General features: G+C 45.3%; 1 protein-coding gene across 1 annotated transcript in view; it reads left to right on the plus strand.

The window, feature by feature from the left end:
- The first annotated feature begins 481 nt into the window (after positions 1–481).
- LOC144783919 (extracellular calcium-sensing receptor-like) overlaps positions 482–25209 on the plus strand; it is a 103834-nt gene continuing 79106 nt past the window's right edge. Inside the window, exon 1 of the mRNA XM_078662655.1 lies at positions 482–739. Coding sequence (XP_078518781.1) covers positions 482–739 — 258 coding nt within the window. The remainder of the gene's footprint in view (positions 740–25209) is intronic.

A 25209-nucleotide genomic window follows, 5' to 3' on the forward strand; every position in this document is an offset into this window, starting at 1 on the left:
TGGATATTAACAGTTTAGCATTCACCTTAGCCCTCAATGACTTTGCCTCCTGTATGCTTTGTATGAGATCTGATTCTTAGAGGTGATAGAGCATTGGGGCAAGTATTATGCACTGTCACAAACCATTTTGAGTTTGACTTCTAATTCTTTTGTCCCTGGATGCGCAGCTCATTCTTCAGCGCAAGCATTGTTGTACCAGAGAATAATCAATATGTGCACCAATATTGCACATGTAGTATGTAAAAGAATATATTGTATGACAGAATAATACCACTGCTATTATTGTAACCCATGGCATAAATTAGTACTCATTTTAATGTTAAATACACTATTTGATCACTTGTCTTTTTGTAAAGATAGTTACTGCAGTAAATTCATTCTTAGATGCCTAGTTTTAACCATAATGTCAATTCAATACATTTCTTTGCTTTCCTGCTGTATCTTCAGTCCTTCTATTGACTCCTACATTACTATCCTGGCCATGGTCTTTGCCACCAATGAAATCAATCAAAATGAAGAGCTTTTGCCCAAAACAACGTTGGGATTCAAGATTTTTGACTCTTGTAGTTCAGATTCTGGACCTATTGCAGTGGCGCTGCACCTACTCTCAGGCAGAAATAAGACCACTCCAAACTTCATCTGTTGCTCAAAACCCAAGATGGTTGGATTTATTGGAGACAGTCGCTCCACAGCAGCTGTGTCCATGGCCAGAGTCCTAGGGGTCAGCAGCATCCCTCAGGTATGTGACAAATCTTTAATTTAATATAATAGGCATAAATACCCATGAGAAACGAGGTTTATTTAGGGCTATTACTCAGATGTGCCAGGTATGCCAACACAAACATGAACATACAAATCTGAGCCCAATATCAAATACTTGGCACCCGCTTTTAGCATATGGTAAGTGTATCCATTTCTCTGCCATGGAACTGCCATCCTGTAAGAGAGTCTAATTTCAGGGCCAATTATCTTGGTACAGATACAGTGATGCACTCATGTAGGGTGGGGTGTACACACACTAAAGGTTTCAACAGATAAGATGTGTTAGCAAATATGGTAGATGATCAGTCATTTCAGCAAATCTGAAACTTTTTGTGAAATACTAGATCATCCTAAAGGAAAGGTGAACTGGAGATTGTAGAAATATAATGCTGGTCTAAAAGTTCTGATGTTTCAACTGTATCCATGGCCAGAGGTCTAGGGGTCAACAACACCCCTCAGGTATGAGGCAAACATTTAATTTAATAAAATTGGCATATATAACTATGTGAAATAGAACACATTTGGGGATATTCCTCCGATGGGCCAATTATACAAACACAAACATGAACATGCAAATTTGAGGCTGATATCAAATAATAACTTCAGGGGATAACTTTCTTGGTACAGATATGTCTGATGTGCATATGTGCAGAGTGTGGTGTTACATAAACAAACAAAACGTATCAACAGAAAATATGTTTTAGCAAATATGGCGGGTATCAGTCAGATCAGGTACTCCGAAAACATTTGAGAAATAATAGTTCATCCTAAGTTGCAGATGGCTGGAAAATACTGTTGAATTAGGTCTAGATATTTCACATTGGCTGGCAATTAGAAAAAACAGTGTATTTTGTGACTAAGGGCCACCTGATTTCAAGACAGGCTGATGGGATTCTCCATCCCAAACATGATGGTTATCCCTTCCACTTTGTTACAAGTGAAATAGGACACAATTCACTTGTAATAGGGTGGATCCATATTGTTTGTGACAGTGTATCCCATCTGCAATGCTCTAAATCGGTCATGAAGGGTCTTAGTTAGAGTTTGGTGGTACAGGGCACTCTGCCTCAAATGTGGCTGGGTACCCTGTCTTCGAGTCTTTCTGTTCCCCCCTCTATTTATAGTTGAGTGTGCTGCTTTTTTCCAGAGAGTTTCTCTTCCTCTGCCTCTACTAGCGGAAACCTTTGACAGATGGCTCAATTGATGTCAGTCAATAGTAATAAGGCCACAATCGCAATATAAGGTCCGTTCAAGGCCTCAGTAAATTATTTCCTTGCTCAACCCTTGGTAACTGGCTGCAAGCAGGCAGGCTTAACTTAGGAGACAGGTGTGTATAGCATTTACAAATACCAATACAATAAATAAGTGAGACACAACACACAATGAAAGCCCAACACTAAGCATCGGCGGATTTTGCGGATTGGCAATCCGCGAACTTGCGTATTTACGGATTCGCAATCCGCGAAGATCCGCGAACTCTAGCGGACTTGCGGATTTTTCCGTTTTTTGTGTTGGCGCGTGTTCGCGCCGATTTTGGGACAAGTTCGCAATTGCGAACTTACTTTTCGGCTTGCAACGGCCGCGACTATGTTGTTTCTACGTCTGGTTTATCATCACAGGTTCACAGCACCCTCTGTTTCACCACTGCCACCCTCTGGGACACCCATGCCACCCTCTAGTACATCCTCACAGGCACCTATTAGGTTTATTTATTACTGTAGATTATGGTGGTTGAAAAAAGCTAGCACACCTGCCCTTCTTCAACTGCCATCAATTAATTTGTGTTTCATTAATGTGTCAGTAATTTTGAAAGTTCCAGTCTGGCTGGCACCTGCTTCCTTCCTTATCTGTAATTTGCTTTTTGTTGCAGTGAAATTTTTTTTTTACAGGACCTTTATGGTGCTATTCTATGAGCCTGCTGTTTGGGTCATAGCAGGGTCATAGAATTGTTGCAAACTCTGGAGGGGCCCATCAGGAAGCACTACCTTGAATGTTACTAATGTTAAGTTTGAACTTTTGCACCTGCTCATTGCTTTCATTTTAGCTAAAATCGTTTTTTTTGCAATTTCGCGCGTTATTTGGGGCGCGAATCCGTGCGAGATCGATTTCGGAAGCCGCGAATACGTGCGAATACAAAATTGTTTTTGTTGCGACGTGTATGTTCGCGTGATCTTGCGCGTGTTCGCGAGGCGCTTCTAGCTATTCGTTTGCCAAGTTACCCTATCGGTCGTACACGGGCGCGGCCATCTTGTTGGCGTGACGTAATTCCGTTTCCGCCCGCTATGTGTAATCTCGCAAAGTGTGCTGCTCGCGAGTACAAGTTCGCGCGTACTCGCAAGGAAAATCTCGCGCGAACTTACCCACGCGGTCGTGAACGGGCGCGGCCATCTTGTTTCTCATTCATTGCTATGGTTCTGGGCATGCTTTCTCTATCCTCTCTCAATCTCTGCCATCCTTTGCTTGTTTGAAGTTTTTTTGATCTAATTTTACTTATTATCTAACCCTCTATTTTTCTAGCTCTATATTTTTGTGTTTTCTGCAGCTTTTATTTACTTTTAAACTACTTTTTTAAACTCTTTTCTTTTCTTCTTCACTATTCTATTTCTTCTTTATCATTTAAGTTTATTTCTGCCCAGACCATGGTAAAGGGAGCCGGGAAGCACCCTGAGAAGGGGAAGGGTCCCGCACCCCGTGCCCGGCTCCCGTGCGGGCGTTTAAGGGGGGAGCAAGTGGTCCCGAGGGAGATCTTTAGCGCGGAGGAAGTGGCGGCACTGATCTTCCATGTCCAGCGCCGCCTCCCCAAGACGATCCTGGGAGGCGGCAAGATCGCGACCGGCTATGGCATCCGGGAGCGCCGCCAGCGGTGGGAGAAGGTGTGCCGGGCCATGTACAAGATCTCTGGGGTCCGGCGCACATATAACCAGGCCACCCACCGCTGGACCGATGTCATGGACCGGGAGCGGGACTTGCTGGACGCGCTCGGCGTAGAGGTCCCCGGGCTTGGTGAGTAGTAGTAGTAGTACATTTACTACTCTGTTTTATCCTGCTCTGTTATTTGCAAATCTTTGTTCTTTACCAAGAGCAATAATGCTGCCGATTACATCGAGGTAAATTATATTTCAAAATCTTCTATGCATTTCATTTTCAGGTGCACTGCTCTCCTTCTCAGTAGCCTTGCTTGCTACTATGCTTCTTTGTTTTGTATGTTGTGTTCAGAAGCATTTCATTGGCCTGAGAAATTATGTATCAGTGTACTGTAAAGAAAAGAACTGCGTAATGCTAGACAGTAAGGGTCATATTTTCAATTACCGGCGCATCCCTGCAAAGTAGCAGGGATGCGGCAGTAATTGTGTGCCATGCCACCACCACCCATTGGCCCAAAACGTCACAGAAGCCTTACGCATCTGTGCCGTAAAGGCAGCGCATTGCTGGAGTTGCGTGCCAACGATGGCGCAGCTCCAGCAATGCTCTGGGGTACCCTATCTCCCCAATGCTGCATCAAGCCGTACGTCGGCTTCAAGCGCGCAGGGTTTGAGTCATGCATCATTGTCATAAAAATGACTGATTGACATCTTGTAGATTTCCCTCAGCCACTTTTAGGATTCGTTCCTGCGCAGGTACGCCCTCCCTTGCGCCGGAACGCCCCCTGATGGCGCAGGGCTTTACAACGTGATGCATCGCCCATATGCCCATATGTGTTTTTTTTTTTTATATATACGCCGCACCAACACCATGGCGAGTCTTTTGTTCTGCCGCTGCGTCAGAAAAGGCACGCAACAATGGAGGAAAATCAGCCGCAACTTCCGCAAGGGACTTATAAATCAGCCCCAACAGACTGAAGTCCAGTGTCCTTCCTTTAGACAGTCACATGGCTATCAGAAGAAATAGTGGCGGTGGTGGCGGGTGGATTGATAGTTTGAGTATTCACTGATCTGCAAGCAGGATGGACTTTGTCTGTCACGTGTTGTGCACTACTGCCTGCAGTGCCAGGCCTAGGCAAACCTCTTTAGTAGTCTGTTTATTGAGTTACATAGGAACTTTCTAAGTCAACGTTCCGCAAATCAGGCAATACGAATAACGTAGTATACCACATGAGATAGATCCCGTGGAATAGTTGTCTATCTATTTGCTATTTTTCCAAAATATGTTGTTATTGTTCTTTTGAAATGTTTGATTTGGTTGAAAAATCTCATCCATGTTTTATGGTTTTTCTTTCTTTCATGTTGTACATCAGCTCCCCCCAAGGGCAAGAGGACACAGGAGGAGGGTGCTGAGGATGCAGGCCAGGATCGGGCAGGCGAGGGCTCCTTTGCTGGCCCCAGTAAGTTTACATTTTACTAAACAGTACCTATTTTTTCCTAGCGTTCCTCATTCGATTTTTTCTAAATCGTCTTTGATCTTCTTGTAGACTGGATATAAATTCTTATCCTGCCTCGAATATGATGACTCCCTGTGGTATTACTAGACTATTCTTATTAGTCTGTCTGTGTAGCTAACTAAGATTGGACATTTGGCAATTCCATTGGACTCCCATTATATTCAGCAATACCTCTATGCACTGTCTCCTTACTGACTAGATAGTGTGGCAGAGTCATTCAGCTCCCGAAGTCACCGATTATAGATCCCCAATGATCTCTAGATTATCGTACGCAGGACAAGAGAGTAGTACGGAGTCACAGCACAGTCAAGAAGTGTCAGAGGCACTCATGCTTGCAAAAATTCCAAAACCTTTAGCTCATCCACTCTAGTCTAGAGGAACAAAAACCACAGAGTCTATTTAAGTGTAAAAGCTTTATTAAAAGTAAACACATTTATTGAAATCTACTTTGTCATAAAACTATTTAACTGTAAACGGAAAAGTGGTTAGTGCTGACGATTAATTGGACACATTTCTTGTGGTCGAGCCGAACTCTCACCTACTTTGAACTTGATCCTGGTCGTGTTCTTAGGACTCAGGAGTCAAGCTTCTGTCTGTTAGGAGAAAAAGTGGTGCGTGTTAAAAATCAAAAGCAAGCATTCATCAGTTGTGCATAAAAGTGCAGCAAGACAACAGCCTTCCCTGGAAAATGGGACATTTTTACTATGGAGTAGACAGTCACAAATTATTACATTGTATTCTGTTTTTTTAACATTTCTCCTAGACCAAATATTATATAGTAGTGAGTGGTGTATTCTAACTTTCTTAAATGTACTTTGTAGGTGTAACATCTGGTGACGGGGCCAGCGCGGAGGTGGCTGATGTGTTGGACTTGGACTCGGAGGCCTCTGGGGAGGATGCGGCGGTAGAAGAGCTGGTGGCCGTTCCTGTGGGGGATCAAACGGTGGTGGCGGAAACAGGTAAGCTATATATTCCTTACTTATTGAGATTGAAGACTGCATAGTGTGCTTTCTGCACGGGTGTATTACAATTACAAATCAACCAGGTAGTAGCCTCCTCGAAATGTACTTCGACTTAGCTGTGAAGTTTTTGGTGAGAAGAATCCCAATAAGTTCTTAGACGAACGTGATGGATGGGATGAACGAAAAGCGAAAGAAGGGTGTAAGTAAGTGGGACGCGAACTTGTATGATGGCTGGCAAAGAAGAACGATATGTGTTTGCTTGGACCCAGAGGTGGCTGGGAAGGAAAGAATATGGTATGGTGCATGGCTGGGTCAATGATGAAGCAAGGATGGGTGGAAGGACAGCAGCCTGGGTGGGTGAAACAGAAACTGTATGTGTGCGTATACTTTGAATGAATGGATGCCTGGAGCATGGTATTCTCTGACTCTTACATAGCAAATGTGTATCTAGAGAGAGTAGATGGTCGCCAGGTGAAGTAAGTGTTACCTTGAAGAGCATGTACCACCGCACCCGCACGTCCGTCCCAGTGCAGGGAAGGCAAGGAAAAGAAATTGTAAATGTGTCCAATACTTCCATGAATAGTAGCAGTACTTTGTATTGCGTTTGCATTCACAGCATATATCTGGTTATTACGGTGGACACTCCGTACCTCTCTTAATAACTTTAGTTTACTTGTAGTACGTCATTCATGTGTGGGTGTATCACTGTGTTCACTCAATATTAAGCAAAGCACCTAAAGTCATCTCATCTGTCATTAAATACGTCCCATGTGAAGTGATAGATAATCAAATTAGTTAGCTTCTTCAGTTTCCTTTTCTAGTACTCATTTGCACTGTAGGGTGAAAGGTAAATTAATTAAGCAGTAGCCCTTGTAACAGAGTATTCTCAGTGCCACCCGTAATAGAAAAGTAATAGCTTCACCACCTGCATGTACTGGACCGGTACAGTAACGCAAGTCTGTCTCCATCATCATGGTGTGCAACTTTTTTTCTCGGGTGCAACTTCACTGTGCTGTGTCCATGTCATTCTGCCGGCTTGCATAAGATAACGTACCCATTTCCCTAAACAAGAGAGAAGAAGAAGAATAAGACTGGTGTACTGTCATAGTCGACTGTAATGGAAGTCCATAGTGGTCGTAGAATTAGTTCATTAAACTACCACTACTGTTAGAGCAAGGATGCAGAAGTGGGAGGGTTACATAGATACTGTCCTCAATAGTTATGTACTGTGCTTTCAATTTGCTACTTGTACTCTGTGACCCAACTTTCGGCTCAATCACTTTGTGTTATTAATAAGGAGCATTGGTTACAGACTATGTCTTTCTTTCTTCATATAGTTGCTCCTTCTTCCAAATCAACAACAAGGAGGGAGCAGGCTAGATTGGCCCGGCAACGGAGGCTGGAGGCCACAGTCGCCGAGTATCGGCGGCTGGTGGCCCTGGAGGAGGAGGAGGACACGCAGTCGAGCGGGGCAACATCTTCGACTGCATCCTCCTCCGTGACTAAACCAGCGGGACCGAGCCGGGCTAAGAAAGCCGACCGCCACCGCCAAGCACCCGAAACACCAGCTGCCCCCCACAGGAGCTGCAAGGAACGCCAACACCGCCTACGAGTCCGCATGTCCAACCTGGAGCAGGAGGTCCTGAGGTATAAGACCTTGGTTAAGGGCCTCCGCTCCGAGCTTGCCACCCTCCGCAAGGAGTATGATGCCCATGCCGCATCATGCACCAGCACCAGCACCCTCCAGTAGTGGAGTGTCCCTTGCCCTTTTTTTATAGACTTTTGGGGGGTGGGATTTGGGAGTTGGGATCGTTTTGGGACGTTTCAGAGACAATCGTTGGGGTTAGGGTGGGTGAGGGAGATTATTTTGTTAGGGATAAATAAATATATTTTTCAACTACTTTATCTGACCATACCTGTTTTTTACTGCTTTTCAGTCTGGTGGGTGGGGGGCGGGGGTGTAACAGTAACTTTGTTTTCCTGAACAGTCGTAGGACTTTAGTAGTACAACCGTCAAACTCTTGTCTACTCCGAAATAATACTCCATTATACTACCTCCCACCAAACGCTTATCTTACCTGTAATTTGTGTTAGAAATTAGGGCTAGGCCCAGGGCTGGCTCCAGGTGAAATGGGGATTAACGTTGTCATTCCTGGGCGGGTGACATTTCCTCATTGCGGTGTTACTAGTGGTGTGACACAGTGGCAGTTGCATGCCTATGGAAAAAAAGAAAACGAAACCTTGTTTGTACTCCTTACTGTAGCATTACAACGGTTACGGTACGATCGAGAAAATAGCAGGTGACAGTACACTAGAACAGTGCCATAATGTAGCCTAACAAATGGTAAAGTATTGCAAGTATAACTAGTACTTGCGTTGAATTTATTTGACATTGGCTACTACTACTAGAAGATATAGTACTGAAGCTGAGTAAGTCTAGAAGATATCCTCGTATTCCTTCACCAGCCTGTTGCTGCTATCACCTTATCCTCCCCAGCAAGTGTGTGGAATTATTGATGTCATTTTAGTCAGACATCAAGCAAAACAACACAGCCCGGGGGAAGAGGGTTAGGGTTTGTAAAATGGATGGGAATGGGGGTTTCTTTTTGGGTAGGTTTTGTTGAGAGAAGAAAAAAAAAGCAGAGCATGGACAAACAATAATTGAAGATACAGAGTTTACAGACAATCTTTGGTTACAAAGTAAAGGTAAGCACATGCAGTCACACTCATAGAATAAAAGACAACAATGGATACTGTATCTGTATTGCGTATGTTGTTGGAGTTGTCCTGTTGAAATTGGTAAGTAAGTTGCATGCAGCAAACAATTCCTCTTATTGGCGGCACTCCTCCATTCCAGCTGACGCTTCGTCCATCAATGTGGTGGTGACCACTGACAGAAGAGACACCCTGTCCACTGCCTGCCTGGCGGATGTTGACTGAAACCCGGCCTGTAATTATTGAACGGAAAACAGGAAGTGCTATTACAATACCACTGATAAATAAATAAAAGGTATGTACGCTGTGTGGTTCAAAAAGTCACACTTTGATGATGCCTAGCAGAAAAATGGTTACAAAACGTACTTTGAAAGTAACAGTAGACCCAAATACAGACCGTGGATTGTATTCAAACCACTTGCCTGCAAGCAAAAGTATCCATAGCCAGCATCGCTCCAACAGTGCTCTACAACAACAGAACCGCGTTGCAATAGAACCCCCCTAAACACATGCAATCCTGCTGCTAGGGCTAACCCTAACGAACCCTAACTTACAAAGTGCCAAAACTGGTGTTTCCTTATGGATTTTGTCCAACTAACTTCTAGCCGGTATTAGACCTTCCCAGGAATGCCCCAGGCAAGACCCGCCAACCCACCCGCAAAAAAACACCCGACACAACACCACCAAACAGCGAAAAAGCTAAATCTCATACTTACAATGTCTCTCGGCCTTCGGTCCAAACGCGGCGCTGTGCAGCTAGGTCGTCATCATCATCATCAATCATCATAACTCCTGTTTTCCACCACGGATTTCCTGAAAAGCAAATGCAATCAAGATTAGACTGTCGCAGCAGTGCTTCGACAGAGACCCCGGCCGCAACCCACCCACGAACAGCAGGAAGCCCCCCAAAACGCTACATTGAGCAAGATGTCTGAAGAAATGGCAAAAAAAAGGCTGTTCCTTATGGATTTTGTCCAAAACACTTGTATCCGGTATTAGACCTTCCCAGGAAAGCCCCAGGCAAGACCCGCCGGCGCCAACCCACCCGCAAAAAAACACGCGACACAACACCACCAAACAGCGAAAAAGCTAAATCTCATACTTACAATGTCTCTCGGCCTTCGGTCCAAACGCGGCGCTGTGCAGCTAGGTCGTCATCATCATCAATCATCATAACTCCTGTTTTCCACCACGGATTTCCTGAAAAGCAAATGCAATCAAGATTAGACTGTCGCAGCAGTGCTTCGACAGAGACCCCGGCCGCAACCCACCCACGAACAGCAGGAAGCCCCCCAAAAGCTACATTGAGCAAGATGTCTGAAGAAATGGCAAAAAAAAGGCTGTTCCTTATGGATTTTGTCCAAAACACTTGTATCCGGTATTAGACCTTCCCAGGAATGCCCCAGGCAAGACCCGCCGGCGCCAACCCACCCGCAAAAAAACACCCGACAACACCCCCAAACAGCGAAAAAGCTAAATCTCATACTTACAATATCTCTCGGCCTTCGGTCCAAAGTAACGCGCTGTGCAGCTAGGTCATCATCAATCATCATAACTCCTGTTTTCCACCACGGATTTCCTGAAAAGCAAATGCAATCAAGATTAGACTGTCGCAGCAGTGCTTCGACAGACACCAAAAATTACACACAAACCCCCGGAACCCCGCCAAAGAGCACCTCAAAGGCAAGCAAGTCAGCAAAAACGGCAAGAAATTTTCACCTCATATTTGGTCCAAAACACTTTTGTCCATTATTAGAGCTTCACAGCAATGGGCCCAAAACCGTCAACTCACCCGCAAAGAAGTACAACACCCCCACAAGTGCTGAGTCTTTCTTCATTGTGCGTAATCCAGCACTCTGCTTGGAGGGAAATCGCAGTCTGGAGGAGGAGGATAGAGGAGCATGTTCTTCAGAACTTGTGAACCTGAGGAATGTAGACTGCGGCACCTTCAAATCAATAAGCAAACAAGTGAAGACAGTTCTGATGATGGTCTTCTTTTTGGGATTAGGTGATTAAAGTTTGAATTAAATTAACTGTGCAAAACAAAGAAAGAGAGACACAAAGCACACAGGAATAAAAGTGAATAAGGACGAAAAAGAAAGTTCTTGATTGATTGTCTCATTTTCAGGGCTCGGTGTCAGGGAATAAGAACAAGATTTCGTCATCATACTCTGCGAATTCAGGCTGGATGAGGTCAGTGGCACCGAACAGAGAAAAAATCCCCTCATCTACGTTGCTGTCCTCATCGTCTTCATGTGGCGTGCTTTCTCGCACTTTGTAATCTGGTGGTATGAGGTGCTGATTCATCTTGATCATTGTCAGCCGCTCCACATTTTTGGGCGATAGGCGGCTCCGTTTGGCAGTTACAATGCCACCAGCAGCACTGAAAACACGTTCAGAAGACACACTTGCGAGTGGGCAAGACAAATAGTTTATAGCCAGGTTGTAGAGCTGTGGCCACAATTGTTTTTTGCCATGCCAATACTGCAATGGCTCCTCATTAAGAAAGACCACTGTTGAGTCATTCAGATAGTCCTGCACCATCGACTCAAGGTCATCAACTGTTCCTCCACTTTGCTTACTTTTTGCTGTGCCTGTGACATTTTTTAGAGAACCATACCCCATCAAACTTAGCCAATCCTCCTCCCCAGCCACTGTTAGTGTTGTCATTGTGTGTGGTGCAGATGATCCAGTTGCCGGTGTCTTTAACGGCTGAGAGGTCACTTGTGCCCCAGCCACAGGTGCAGAAGTGGATTCTTGTGACTGCGGATGGCCTGCTGATGCTGATGCTGATGTACTGGCTTCTCCTTCAATAACCTGCCGTTCTTTTTCAAACCTCTTGGCTGACCAGGCTAACCAATGTTTGTACTTTTGAACATCTGCATCAGCGAAAGGAAAGAATGCGTTGTCTGCCAGCGCCTTTTTGTAGCGTGGATCCAGAATAGTAGCACAAATGTAATGCTGATCTGAGTTGATGTTTTTAAGACGTTCATCACCACGTAGGCGATGTAATAATTTCTCAGACAAAATGAAATGGTTTTTTTTTTTTTCATCTTTTTCAAACTCAGAAGAAACCGCCATCAGTTGGTGCTCCAGTATGCACAACAATGGGATAGCTTTTCCCAAATTACAGTCCTCCTGGCTGACTGCACGCGTGAAGAACTCAAAAGGACGAAGCATGTCTGTCAGGCTTTTAACTATGGCCCATTGCGCCTTACTCATCCGCAGGTCCTCCTTCTGAGATGTAGCCTCTGTCAAGAAATAGTGATCGAGTACCGTATACTGCTCATGCAGACGCTCAAGCATGTAGAAGGTTGAGTTCCAACGTGTTGCCACCTCCTGGATGAGTGCTTTCACTGGCATTCCACGTTGAAGTAGCAGTCTCCGCAGATGCTTCCGGGCCTTAAAAGAATGGCTGAAATGGTTGCACATTTTGCGGCAGGTGGCCATTACCTCGAACGCTGGACTCTCTTTATCACTCAAGAATTTTTGAACTACCAGGTTGATACAGTGCGCCAAACACGGCACTCTAACATGGTGACCCTGTGACATGGCCTTAACTACATTGGCGCCATTATCCGTGGAAACATAACCAATCTTGCGTTTTAGGGGGGATAGCATTGACAACACCTTTTTGTCAAACTCTTCCAAAAGGTTTTCTGCTGTGTGACTTTTCTCCAAGGCAAACATGGCTAGTGTTGCATGTTTCCGAGCAGCTTTGAAAACTTGGTCCGGGTCAACACCTGCGTTTAGCTTTGCTATAACACCTGAAAAAGAGACCCAGTGTGCAGTGATGCACATGTAATCATCGCCTGGGCCACTGGTCCACATGTCTGTTGTCAGATGTATTGTGTGAACAGCACTCTTCTGCAAAGCTGCCCCAATCGCCTGCAGCACATCTTCATGTAGTGCTGGAACCGCAACTCTGGCAAAATAGAACCGGCTCGGAACCTTCCATTTAGGGCAGAGCGTTGCAACTAATTCAAGAAAACCTACCGCTTCTACAAAAGAAAAAGGTAGAAGGTCCACAGCTAGCATTTTAGCCAGCTTAGTGTTATACAGACGCGTCAGTGGGTGGTTGCGTTCATATGGCACGTCTGAAGTAAGCATTGTTCTAATGTTGGCCTGGACCAAGCATTTACGGGCTGATAATGACTTCGTTGACCCAATTTTGCTCGCTGGTGAACTTTTGTGCGTTGGTGTCTCACTCGCTCCAACACTCTTAGTGTGCCTCACATTGGGTGTGCTGCTGAGAGGGGTACTGGGTGTAAGGGAAGTGTTTGACACGTCTTCTTCCTGCTCGTCAACATCAGATGAAACATCAACGTTTCCTTGATTTTGGCCTTTCTTGATCGCAGCTAGGTGCGCAAACCATTGGACACCGTGCTTTCTGTCAAGATGACCACTCTGGCCGCCGGTACCATAGTTGCTACCTGGCTTACCACGACTAACTGCAAGCTTACAAAGGGTACAAATGGCAAACCTTGGATTTTTGGGACAAACAGTAAAGAAGTCCCAAACTGGGGACTTGAAGTGTCTGTGGGACCTGGAGGAGGCGGCGATACTGGTGGTGGTGGTGGTCATGAAGCTAATGCCAGATGAAGTGGAGGATCTGGATTGGCCAACTTTTGTACGTTTTCCACTTTCACCGCCACTAATTAAGGTCGAGGTTGACGCAGGTCTCTTCTTGCCAGAAAGAAATATGGAAGCGGGACGAGTTGGTGTACTACTTAACTCCAATGATTGTGGTGTTTCCACTGCCTCCTCATCGACAACATCATCATCATCATCATCACGCGCAGCAGCTCTTCGGGCTAGGGTCAAAATGTCTGTTTGCTGCATGCCCGCTGGGGCTGCAGTGACCTTTATGATGACTGGGTCGTCGTTGGCAGAGTCTTCATCAGCAGCAGTATCCGCCACTTCTTGTTGAGCCTCATCACACTCCATAAGTACCTTTGTTGGATCATGGTGTGCCTCACTCTCAGACGGCTGTGGTGCTGGTTCCCAAGTTTGATCCGTATCATCAGAAGGAGGTGTGCTTGAAGAGGATGTAGACACCACCCTTGATCTCTTCCTTGCTAGGGTTGTGGAAGACAATGAAGGATCATCAGGAGGAGTGGCTTCCTCAAATGATACCTCGCCTTGATTGTCGATTTCCTGATGTGCCCCTACTTCGGGAGGAACAACTATTGTGGGCACTTGTTGTGACCCTCCATGCACCTCTGCATGCGCATCTCCTTGCGCTGCCTCTCCTTCCACATGTACTTGGGCTTGTACTTGCACATGTGATTGTTGTTGCCGCTGTGGTTGTTCAACACTCGTCAGATGAGCTACAACAACCTGTGTTGATTGAGGGACATTGCTGCTGCTTTCTTGCGATGAGCCAACATCACTGGTCGATGGTGATTGAAGAAGTATACTGGCTGCCTCTGCAGCACTCAAGGGCTTGGACTTAAGTTGGCGTGGTGGTGGTGGTGGCACTGAGCCCAATGGAGCGGGGGTGCTGCTGCCAGCTTGGTCCCCAGCAGATCCCGCTGCAGCTGCTGCAGGCATACTTTTTTTTTTACTCACAAAAAAAGGGGCGGGCGGCACACCAGTGTCCTTGGTAACTTGCTTCTTCTGCTCCTTACTGGCACCTTTCTTGCTAGAGGAGCTACGGGTTACTTTTTTTGGGGCCATCTTCTTCAGAGCAGGTCAGCAGGCAGCAGTTGCACGAGTTGCAGAGGGTTCTGTGTCCAGACGTGACGTCGCGTGACGTTATGCTGCACACACCGCTGCAGGACTTCTTCCTGGCACTGGTGGTTCTATTGAGTCTTCTTGTGCACCTAAAAGCAATGGAAGACAGAGGAACATCAGTTCAGTTATACACCCCAAAAAATCGACAAAACACAGAAAAATGAGCACAATCCCATGCCATCCATGATGTTTACATTGAAGACACCCCACAGAAAGACTAGGGACATGCAAGTATGCAACACTCACTACCCCTGGGCATAAGGGATGAAAAGTAGGCAAAATAAGTGCAGGCCTCAGACACTGCCTCTCCTCAAAATGGCCCCCTTACACCCCAAGCACATGTTGCTGCCTGTACCAGCCAGCACTCAAGATGGCCACCACCACCACCCACATGGCCAGTCCACATCAACAGTACACCCCCAAAAAACAGAAAAACAGCCAGAAATCACCACAATCCAATGCCATCCATGATGTTTACATCAAAGAGAGTGAGACAACACCACAGGCACACTCAGTCCATGCACCACCACCACCCCTGGGCAAGCAAAAGGCCACACCAGCAGCCCCCCAAAAACGACAAAAAACAATAAAATAAGCACAATCCCAGCCCATCCATGGCCTCAATTATGTTTAAATTCAAGAAGACACCCCTCAGAAACACTAGGCCCATGCAACACTCACTACCCCTGGGCATAAGGGATGAAAAGTAGGCAAAATAAGTGCAGGCCTCAGACACTGCCTCTCCTCAAAATGGCCCCCTTACACCCCAAGCACATGTTGCCTGTACCAGCCAGCACTCAAGATGGCCACCACCACCACCCACATGGCCAGACCACATCAACAGTACACCCCCAAAAAACAGAAAAACAGCCAGAAATCACCACAATCCAATGCCATCCATGATGTTTACATCAAAGAGAGTGAGACAACACCACAGGCACACTCAGTCCATGCACCACCACCACCCCTGGGCAAGCAAAAGGCCACACCAGCAGCCCCCCAAAAACGACAAAAAACAATAAAATAAGCACAATCCCAGCCCATCCATGGCCTCAATTATGTTTAAATTCAAGAAGACACCCCACAGAAAGACTAGGCCCATGCAACACTCACCACCCCTGGGCAAAGGGCCACACCAGCAGGCCCAAAAAAACGACAAAAAACAATAAAATCTGCACAATCCCAGCCCATCCATGGCCTCAATGGTGTTTAAATTCAAGAAGACACCCCACAGAAAGACTAGGCCCATGCAACACTCACCACCCCTGGGCAAAGGGCCACACCAGCAGGCCCAAAAAAACGACAAAAACCAATAAAATCTGCACATTCCCAGTCCATCCATGACCTCAATGGTGTTTAAATTCAAGAAGACACCCCTCAGAAACACTAGGCCCATGCAACACTCACTACCCCTGGGCATAAGGGATGAAAAGTAGGCAAAATAAGTGCAGGCCTCAGACACTGCCTCTCCTCAAAATGGCCCCCTTACACCCCAAGCACATGTTGCCTGTACCAGCCAGCACTCAAGATGGCCACCACCACCACCCACATGGCCAGACCACATCAACAGTACACCCCCAAAAAACAGAAAAACAGCCAGAAATCACCACAATCCAATGCCATCCATGATGTTTACATCAAAGAGAGTGAGACAACACCACAGGCACACTCAGTCCATGCACCACCACCACCCCTGGGCAAGCAAAAGGCCACACCAGCAGCCCCCCAAAAACGACAAAAAACAATAAAATAAGCACAATCCCAGCCCATCCATGGCCTCAATTATGTTTAAATTCAAGAAGACACCCCACAGAAAGACTAGGCCCATGCAACACTCACCACCCCTGGGCAAAGGGCCACACCAGCAGGCCCAAAAAAACGACAAAAAACAATAAAATCTGCACAATCCCAGCCCATCCATGGCCTCAATGGTGTTTAAATTCAAGAAGACACCCCACAGAAAGACTAGGCCCATGCAACACTCACCACCCCTGGGCAAAGGGCCACACCAGCAGGCCCAAAAAAACGACAAAAACCAATAAAATCTGCACATTCCCAGTCCATCCATGACCTCAATGGTGTTTAAATTCAAGAAGACACCCCTCAGAAACACTAGGCCCATGCAACACTCACTACCCCTGGGCATAAGGGATGAAAAGTAGGCAAAATAAGTGCAGGCCTCAGACACTGCCTCTCCTCAAAATGGCCCCCTTACACCCCAAGCACATGTTGCCTGTACCAGCCAGCACTCAAGATGGCCACCACCACCACCCACATGGCCAGTCCACATCAACAGTACACCCCCAAAAAACAGAAAAACAGCCAGAAATCACCACAATCCAATGCCATCCATGATGTTTACATCAAAAAGAGTGAGACAACACCACGGGCACACTCAGTCCATGCAACACTCACCACCCCTGGGCAAAGGGCCACACCAGCAGGCCCAAAAAAACGACAAAAAACAATAAAATCTGCACAATCCCAGCCCATCCATGGCCTCAATGGTGTTTAAATTCAAGAAGACACCCCACAGAAAGACTAGGCCCATGCAACACTCACCACCCCTGGGCAAAGGGCCACACCAGCAGGCCCAAAAAAACGACAAAAAACAATAAAATCTGCACAATCCCAGCCCATCCATGGCCTCAATGGTGTTTAAATTCAAGAAGACACCCCTCAGAAACACTAGGCCCATGCAACACTCACTACCCCTGGGCATAAGGGATGAAAAGTAGGCAAAATAAGTGCAGGCCTCAGACACTGCCTCTCCTCAAAATGGCCCCCTTACACCCCAAGCACATGTTGCCTGTACCAGCCAGCACTCAAGATGGCCACCACCACCACCCACATGGCCAGACCACATCAACAGTACACCCCCAAAAAACAGAAAAACAGCCAGAAATCACCACAATCCAATGCCATCCATGATGTTTACATCAAAGAGAGTGAGACAACACCACAGGCACACTCAGTCCATGCACCACCACCACCCCTGGGCAAGCAAAAGGCCACACCAGCAGCCCCCCAAAAACGACAAAAAACAATAAAATAAGCACAATCCCAGCCCATCCATGGCCTCAATTATGTTTAAATTCAAGAAGACACCCCACAGAAACACTAGGCCCATGCAACACTCACTACCCCTGGGCATAAGGGATGAAAAGTAGGCAAAATAAGTGCAGGCCTCAGACACTGCCTCTCCTCAAAATGGCCCCCTTACACCCCAAGCACATGTTGCCTGTACCAGCCAGCACTCAAGATGGCCACCACCACCACCCACATGGCCAGACCACATCAACAGTACACCCCCAAAAAACAGAAAAACAGCCAGAAATCACCACAATCCAATGCCATCCATGATGTTTACATCAAAGAGAGTGAGACAACACCACAGGCACACTCAGTCCATGCACCACCACCACCCCTGGGCAAGCAAAAGGCCACACCAGCAGCCCCCCAAAAACGACAAAAAACAATAAAATAAGCACAATCCCAGCCCATCCATGGCCTCAATTATGTTTAAATTCAAGAAGACACCCCACAGAAAGACTAGGCCCATGCAACACTCACCACCCCTGGGCAAAGGGCCACACCAGCAGGCCCAAAAAAACGACAAAAAACAATAAAATCTGCACAATCCCAGCCCATCCATGGCCTCAATGGTGTTTAAATTCAACAAAACAGTTGTATCATGCACCCATAACCAACCCTGGTCCTACTGGATACTGTGGCTACCCACAATATAATTTATTTAATTTTCTGAAAAAGTTCCAAAATTGTACTTGCAGCAACTGTAATGCCCCAAACAAACTTACTTGTGAAAGTTGATTTCTAATCCAAAAGTGATCCAAAGACAGTCAAAAAGGCCTCAAATCCAAATATCCAGCAGCACCCACAAAAAGTAATCCTTCCAGCTCCAGATCCAAATGAAAGTGACCAGGAGATGGACAAAGCACTGGGAGGAGCCTGCTGGACAGGAACAGGAAGTTGGAGACTGTGGGGCACTTCCTTCCTCCCCCCCCCCCCCAAAATGGACTCCTTGCAAAAAAAAGGCCATGCAAATGTCAACCTGAGGAGTGATTCTGATAAAAATCATAATTTTCTGAAGGTTTATCCTGTTTGCTGGTGATTTTCTTGTGCGAAATTGCAAAATCTCTATTTCGCAAGTGCGAGATTGTTCCTTTCCGCCGCAACTACATGTTCGCAATTGCGAACTCTCGCGAGGTGTGCTGTGCAAGGTGGCAAGCCGCGAGTACGTATTCGCGGGCGACAAACTCCCGCGGGAACACGCAGCAAGATCTAAAATGGCGCGTCACTCGCAAAGAAAAACAACTCGGCAAACGCTAAAATGACGGAAAGTGAACGCCGTGCACCACGCCGCGCTCCGCAACCAAGCAAAAAATCCGCCGCGAGCGGATTCACGGATTTTCGACAAATTCGCGAGCGTTCGCGGATTGCGGATTTGCCGAAAATCCGAAAAATCCGCGAGCGGAGCGGATTTTACGCCCATGCTTACCCAACACCAATGATGTCAAAATGACAAAAATCCAATGTGGGGAACAGGAGAGATGAATTTTTAAAACATAAACACTTTCTAATGTCTGAAAGGCAAAAGCGCCACTTTGAGAAGTTTGGTCACGCTTGACCAGGACAAAGTCAAAGTTTGATCCTAACCGCAATGGAGTGGGGTCGGATACACTGAGTAGGAGGCCTCGGTCAAGTTTTTACCTTAGTAATTTTTCTGTGGCATTTTCAGCTGCTTGGTTCAGCGAAAGGCCTCTGAGAAATCCTGGAAGTCTTGCGCTCTGGAGCCTTTAGCTAGACAAACCGGAAATACAGGCCGGGTCTTGGTTTGACGTCAGTGTCTTGACTCTTGTCACCGTATGGTGCTTTTTTCTAAAAGGAGCTCCAAATCTCTGGAACTTTTCCAGAAGGTTAATTTGTGGGTTAAAAGTGTCCAAAGCACCAGTCCAAGGGTCTAGAAGCTCTGTGATGGTATTTGGGATGTTTGGACTATTTTTACCACAATGCATCTGGCCAAGTACTTAAAGGTCCACTGCAGGGTGTCCAGCTGCCATTCCCTCTTCGAAGCCCAGTTCGGTTACTCCACCCCCACCCTGTCATTTAGACAGCTTGACTCAGACTGGCAGAGGCTTGCCAATTTGAGAAGAGCTGCGAGAGAGCTGCAAGAAGGTTGGATTTTGCAAAAAGAGCAATTGATGGATGGAATGCTGAACAATATCAAACATCCACCTCTAGTACAGAGATCCGTTTTTTGGTTCACCACGCCGTTCCAGTTTGGGCCTATCTGTATTCAAATCACTCTTGATGCTGTTCCTCATGGGCTCAGCCCAGCCAAAACTGCCAGACCAGGTCCTCGTACACATATTGCCATATTGCAGAGATGGGGTACATAGTGTACAACGCATGCCCCACATGTGTCATTCATGTGTGTACAACTGCATGTTTTCTGTGCATTTGCACCAACTTGCACTGACATGTTAGGGGAGAGGGACACCGCTGACAATAAGAACTCCCTGGTAGCAGAAATTGCATCTTTCCCAGACGTGTCTCTAGTTACTGAGCTATCTTCAAGTTCTTGCAGATGGGAATTATCCATTTTGACCTTGCCGTATAATACTCTGAGCATGCACCATAGATTTTGTCAGCCAAGCCACAAGTCGGACAGTCCTGCTCCTCTGAGTTATTAGGCAATGCCAATTTATGGGTGAATGAGCACAGATGGAGGGACCCATGTCTCAATCAGATGTAGAGGTTCCTAGCTAGGTCGGGTTCCATCTCATCCAATAATTCTTCAGTTTTATATTGGACATTGCGTATTATAAAAACAATTTGCCAGTGCAACCAAAGTTGGGGTTGAAAGAAGACTACTTAGTTTATAGTTTTTAAAGCTAATATTAAGTTCCAGTTTAGCGATTTGCATGTAGGCTTACCCAGGGTCATCCCAGGGCCTATCTTTACCCATACAGCGCAAAATATCTCTGACATGTTTGAGTCAGGGTAGGTCCCCTGCCCCCTAAATGCCCAATATCTCTTCCAGCCATCTTCTGTAAGAGAGCTGCTAATAACAGTCCCTTCGGTGATTGGTAAACCCCCAAGAATGAACATTCTTTTCCATGGCTTAGCCTGTGTAGATTACTTCTATTTCCAGGCATGACAGTAGAATGTACCTGATATGGTAAATAAATAAGACAACCTGGTGAATTTAATATATGACATGCATGTTCTATTAAGGACATTAAACACTGGTATTGTATCTGTCTCTATTATCTCCTTGTGGTAACAGGAAATTCCTGGGATTGTCTTCCAGTTGTAAATGCTTGTGCATGCCTAGGAAGTAAGCAGAGGGATTACCATGGTACATTAGGCTGCAGGAGAGATTGACGCTGTCTCAATCTCCTTGTTACTTAGGGAATCCACAGGTGTTCCCTTAGCCTGGGGAAGAGGGGTATCAAGTGGCAACTTCAAGCTGTTGGGCTCCACCACCACATCACCACCATCCTGCCTCTGCTACGGCAATGCCAAAATTGAGCACTCTTACTTGGCAGTCTTTGGAGGAACGCTGGCCTGAGGAAAGGCAGCAATGCCACCATCTGGATGATGTGATCCCCACATTCCCCCCTGCCTTGAAATTGGATGGGAGGCAGGTAATGAAACCTTGGTTAAGGGGAGTGGAGAGAGTACTGCCATGTTCCACCAGAATTTAAATTATGGTTTTATTTTACTACATTCCATTTCTACTTTCTGCTGGTGCTCTTTACTCACTGAGCTCACACCATACTTTTATCTTAGAAAACATCTAAAAGAAAGCTTGCTCTGAAATGTTCAGAATTAATAGTAAACTTGTTTGGATTCCATGATAAACTGCCTCTTACAGCAGCTCGACTTATATGCATATTATTTTATTTTATTTTATTTCATTCATTTTATTTTATTTTTGGGCGTTTTGTAAAGTATACAAACAACAGTTATGGAATCCTGTTGCTAGACGTAACTGATGTGACTCAAGCAGGGGACACTTATTGTGTCTTTGACACGTTTTCTGGTTGGTTAACAGAGTTGTAAAGTCGGCTGCTATTTTGGGTTTTGCAAAGCGATTGGGTGGGAAACCCTCTGAGGCTATATTGACCATCTATAGAGCCAAAACCATAGCCATTGCAAGGTATGGGGCCTCGATATGGGGCTCCAAAGACTCTGCCCTGATACAGAGAGAGGAAAATAGATTCCTGTGATCCCTTATGGGTCTCCCCCAATCTACACCAGCGTTTGCAGTCCACATGGAACTAGGGTTGGGGTATATCGAAGATACCCTGTCTATGGCCCCACTTTTGTCATGGATCAGAAAATGGCTAAATCCCAATCTATCTCTAAATCATAAAATCATTAGGGACTGTATGGGGCGGGACAAAGTGGTGGAAATACGGTGGTTGGCATTTATTAAATCTACAGCAGGTTATCTGGGCCGACCTGAACTGTACACTAACCCTGAAAACCTGACAAGAGAAGATATTAAATGGGTAAAAACACACTTCACAAAAAAACGAGAATCGGAGAAGGAAGCGTGTGAAATTATGAAGCCAACTGTAAGGTCACGTTATATGTTGATCACGTCAATCTCTATACAATCATATTTGACGATTGTTACTAAACCATTCCATCGGTGGCTTCTTACAAAATTCCGCTTTAATCAGGTGCATTTTCTGCTGGGTACTTATGATAAGTGGTGCAATCCTCATGAGAATGCACCATGTAAATGTGACGATTTCTCTGACCAGGATTTACTGCATTTTGTGTTTTTTTGCCCCTTTTTTAAGACTGGCAGGGAAAAATTTATCAAGCCAATACTAAGGGATAAAGGGTTTAAGCAGATAAAACCTGCCTTGCTGTATCTGCAACTTATGGAGTCTCCACTAGTCATGTTCGGGGTAGCCAACTTTTTGACTACCTCTATTCTCTCCAGACAGAATAGACTTCGGTCGATCTCTGCTTTACACTATGTAAATGTTGATCAGTGATAGATGTCATGATTGATTTGTTTGTATTAAAAGAAAGAACTCCTGAAATTACCATTTTATAGGTATTTGTAAAGTTTTAGCTATTAATCTCCTCTGACTGCCACTGAACATTGTGCACATATTGAATTTTATTGTTTTTAATTTCTGAACTGCTTTTTAATCAGTTACTGTTATTGATATCCCAATGTATTTGTATAGCATACTTTTATGATTTTAAAAATAATCGAATAAAGTGATTTTGACCTGAAAAGAGTTGTAAAGTGCGCAGGGAATTGAGTTCTACTATGCCAGGAGGAATGGAAATGAATAGCTACCTTTGCCTATTGTGCCAAACTCTCTATCTTCAGGTGACAGACAGAGGTAGAAGTGAACAGTACAGTTGAGGCAAACCTATCAGCTCCTGAATGTTAAACACCTGACCATGGGACAGATTATTAGAAACTGGCATACAGCATGGTACTCTTAAGAGCATGTGTGGAAAAGAGAACTGAATTAGTTGAATGAGCTGCAAAAGGCAGTGGGAAGACCAAAGTAAAGGCCATATCCTTAATCAAGATTAACACTCAAGAATGACCAAAATCACCACAATGATTCTGGCCTGGAATGAAAGGAAGGACCTTTTATAAGGAACTCTATGTTAAAAAAGCAGGTTGAATTGACTGTAGCGGAGAGATAGTAAAAACAAGATCAATATTAAACCCCAGATTGCAAGCAGAGGGGACTAAGCATACAGGCCTCCACTACCAATAAGGACATTTTGTTTTGTTAATGTTGAACTTTATACTGTTTCTTTATTTGTGTTGGTGGTTGCCAGTGAACGCCATTGGCTCGCATTTTACAGGAACAAGAAATCAATGAATAGTGCTTCAGATAGCAGTCCCAATAGTAATTTTGCTTCTCTTAGATATGGAATTAATAATTTATTTCCTGACTACCTCAACAGGCATTATATCATGTATGTTAGACCATTACATGTTGTCAGTGTATCAACATCACATGTCAACAGTCTTGTGCAGTCCTCATTTTGACGAGTCATTCCACACTGATGCTTTGCTTGTGCATGCTCTGCCTTGCCGGACATCTTTACCTCTGTCTCAGACTTGCCGACATTTGATAAAACATCACCTTGCGCGAGGAGGTGTTGGGACTTTGATGGGGCAGTCATTAGAGCCAGGCACAGCCGCAGGCACTACTGCCCACCCAAGCTTCAAAGCTTGGGCACAGCCACATTTCACAACCCACATGCCCATCGGCTGTGGAGGGCCTAGAAGCACAAGCTTGCAGCCCACACTGCAATTGTTTCCAGTTCATCTTTTGTGCCACTACATGATAGAAGCTGTTTACTGGCAGACTGTGTTAAGGGGTTTGATATTGTGTTTTACAAAGTGGCACCATGTGATTTGGCAGGTCTGCTGCCCAACTGTGAAGTGTGACTGGAAGCAGCCATCAGGAAACAATAATGGGTAAACCATTCAATCATAGCGCTTGTTTCTAATATGTTTAATTTCACAATGCTTGTGGGTATACAATATGTTTTTGTCCATCCTGATGTATGTAGACTAATGTCTATACGCGTCCCTTGTATTTGTTGCACAGCAACCAAATCGATAGGGTCTGTTTGGGTTGCAAAGTGAACCAACTCCTTCCCCCTCCCTCCACTCACTTCCCGGTCTGCCATCCTGACACCAACTGTCCATCCTAATATATGTAGACTATTGTCTATAGGCGTCCCTTGTATTTGTTGCGCAGCAATCAAATCAATAGGGTCTGTTCGGCCTTTCGATTAAAAATACGCGCGTATTGGACACGCGCGTATTCAAATCCAACGTTGTGTATATATGAACACACGCTAATGTTGCAAAGGGAACCAACTCCTCCGTCTCCCTCCAACCAATTCCTGGTCTGCCATCCTGACACCAACTGTCCATCCTAAAATATGTAGACTATTGTCTCTATGCGTCCTTTCTTAATGTTGCAAAGTGAACCAACTCCTCCCCCCTCCCTTCTCCCACTTCCCGGTCTGCCATCCTGACACCAATTGTCCAATGTAATATATGTAGACTATTGTCTATATGCGTCCCTTGTATTTGCTGCGCAGCAACCAAATCAATAGGGTCTGCTCGGGTTGCAAAGTAAGCCAACTCCTCCCCCTCCCTCCACCCACTTCCCTGTCTGCCATCCTGACACCAACTGTCCATCCTAATATATGTAGACTATTGTCTCTATGCGTCTATTGTAGGTGTTGCGTAGCAACCCAATCAATAGGGTCTGTTCGTCCTTTAGATTAAAAACAAGCGCGTATTTGACACGCGCGTATTCAAATCAAACTTTGTGTATTTGTGTATATATAAAGACGCACTTATTCGAATTCAAGGTTGTGTCAAAATTTCAAATTAATCGGTGAAGAACTTTCGTAGATTTAAGATTTTTATCAAACGCACATTGACATTTTTATGTGTCTGTTTGTGCTCTCGATTAAAAACACGTGCGTATTCGACACACGTGTATTCAAATCCAACGTTGTGTATATAAACACACGCGCGTATTCGAATGCAACACTGTCTCAAAATTTCAAAGCAATCGGTGAAGAACTTTCTGAGATTTGAGATTTTGAACA

This window comes from Lissotriton helveticus, chromosome 10 (assembly GCF_964261635.1).
Source record: "Lissotriton helveticus chromosome 10, aLisHel1.1, whole genome shotgun sequence".
Taxonomy (NCBI): domain Eukaryota; kingdom Metazoa; phylum Chordata; class Amphibia; order Caudata; family Salamandridae; genus Lissotriton; species Lissotriton helveticus.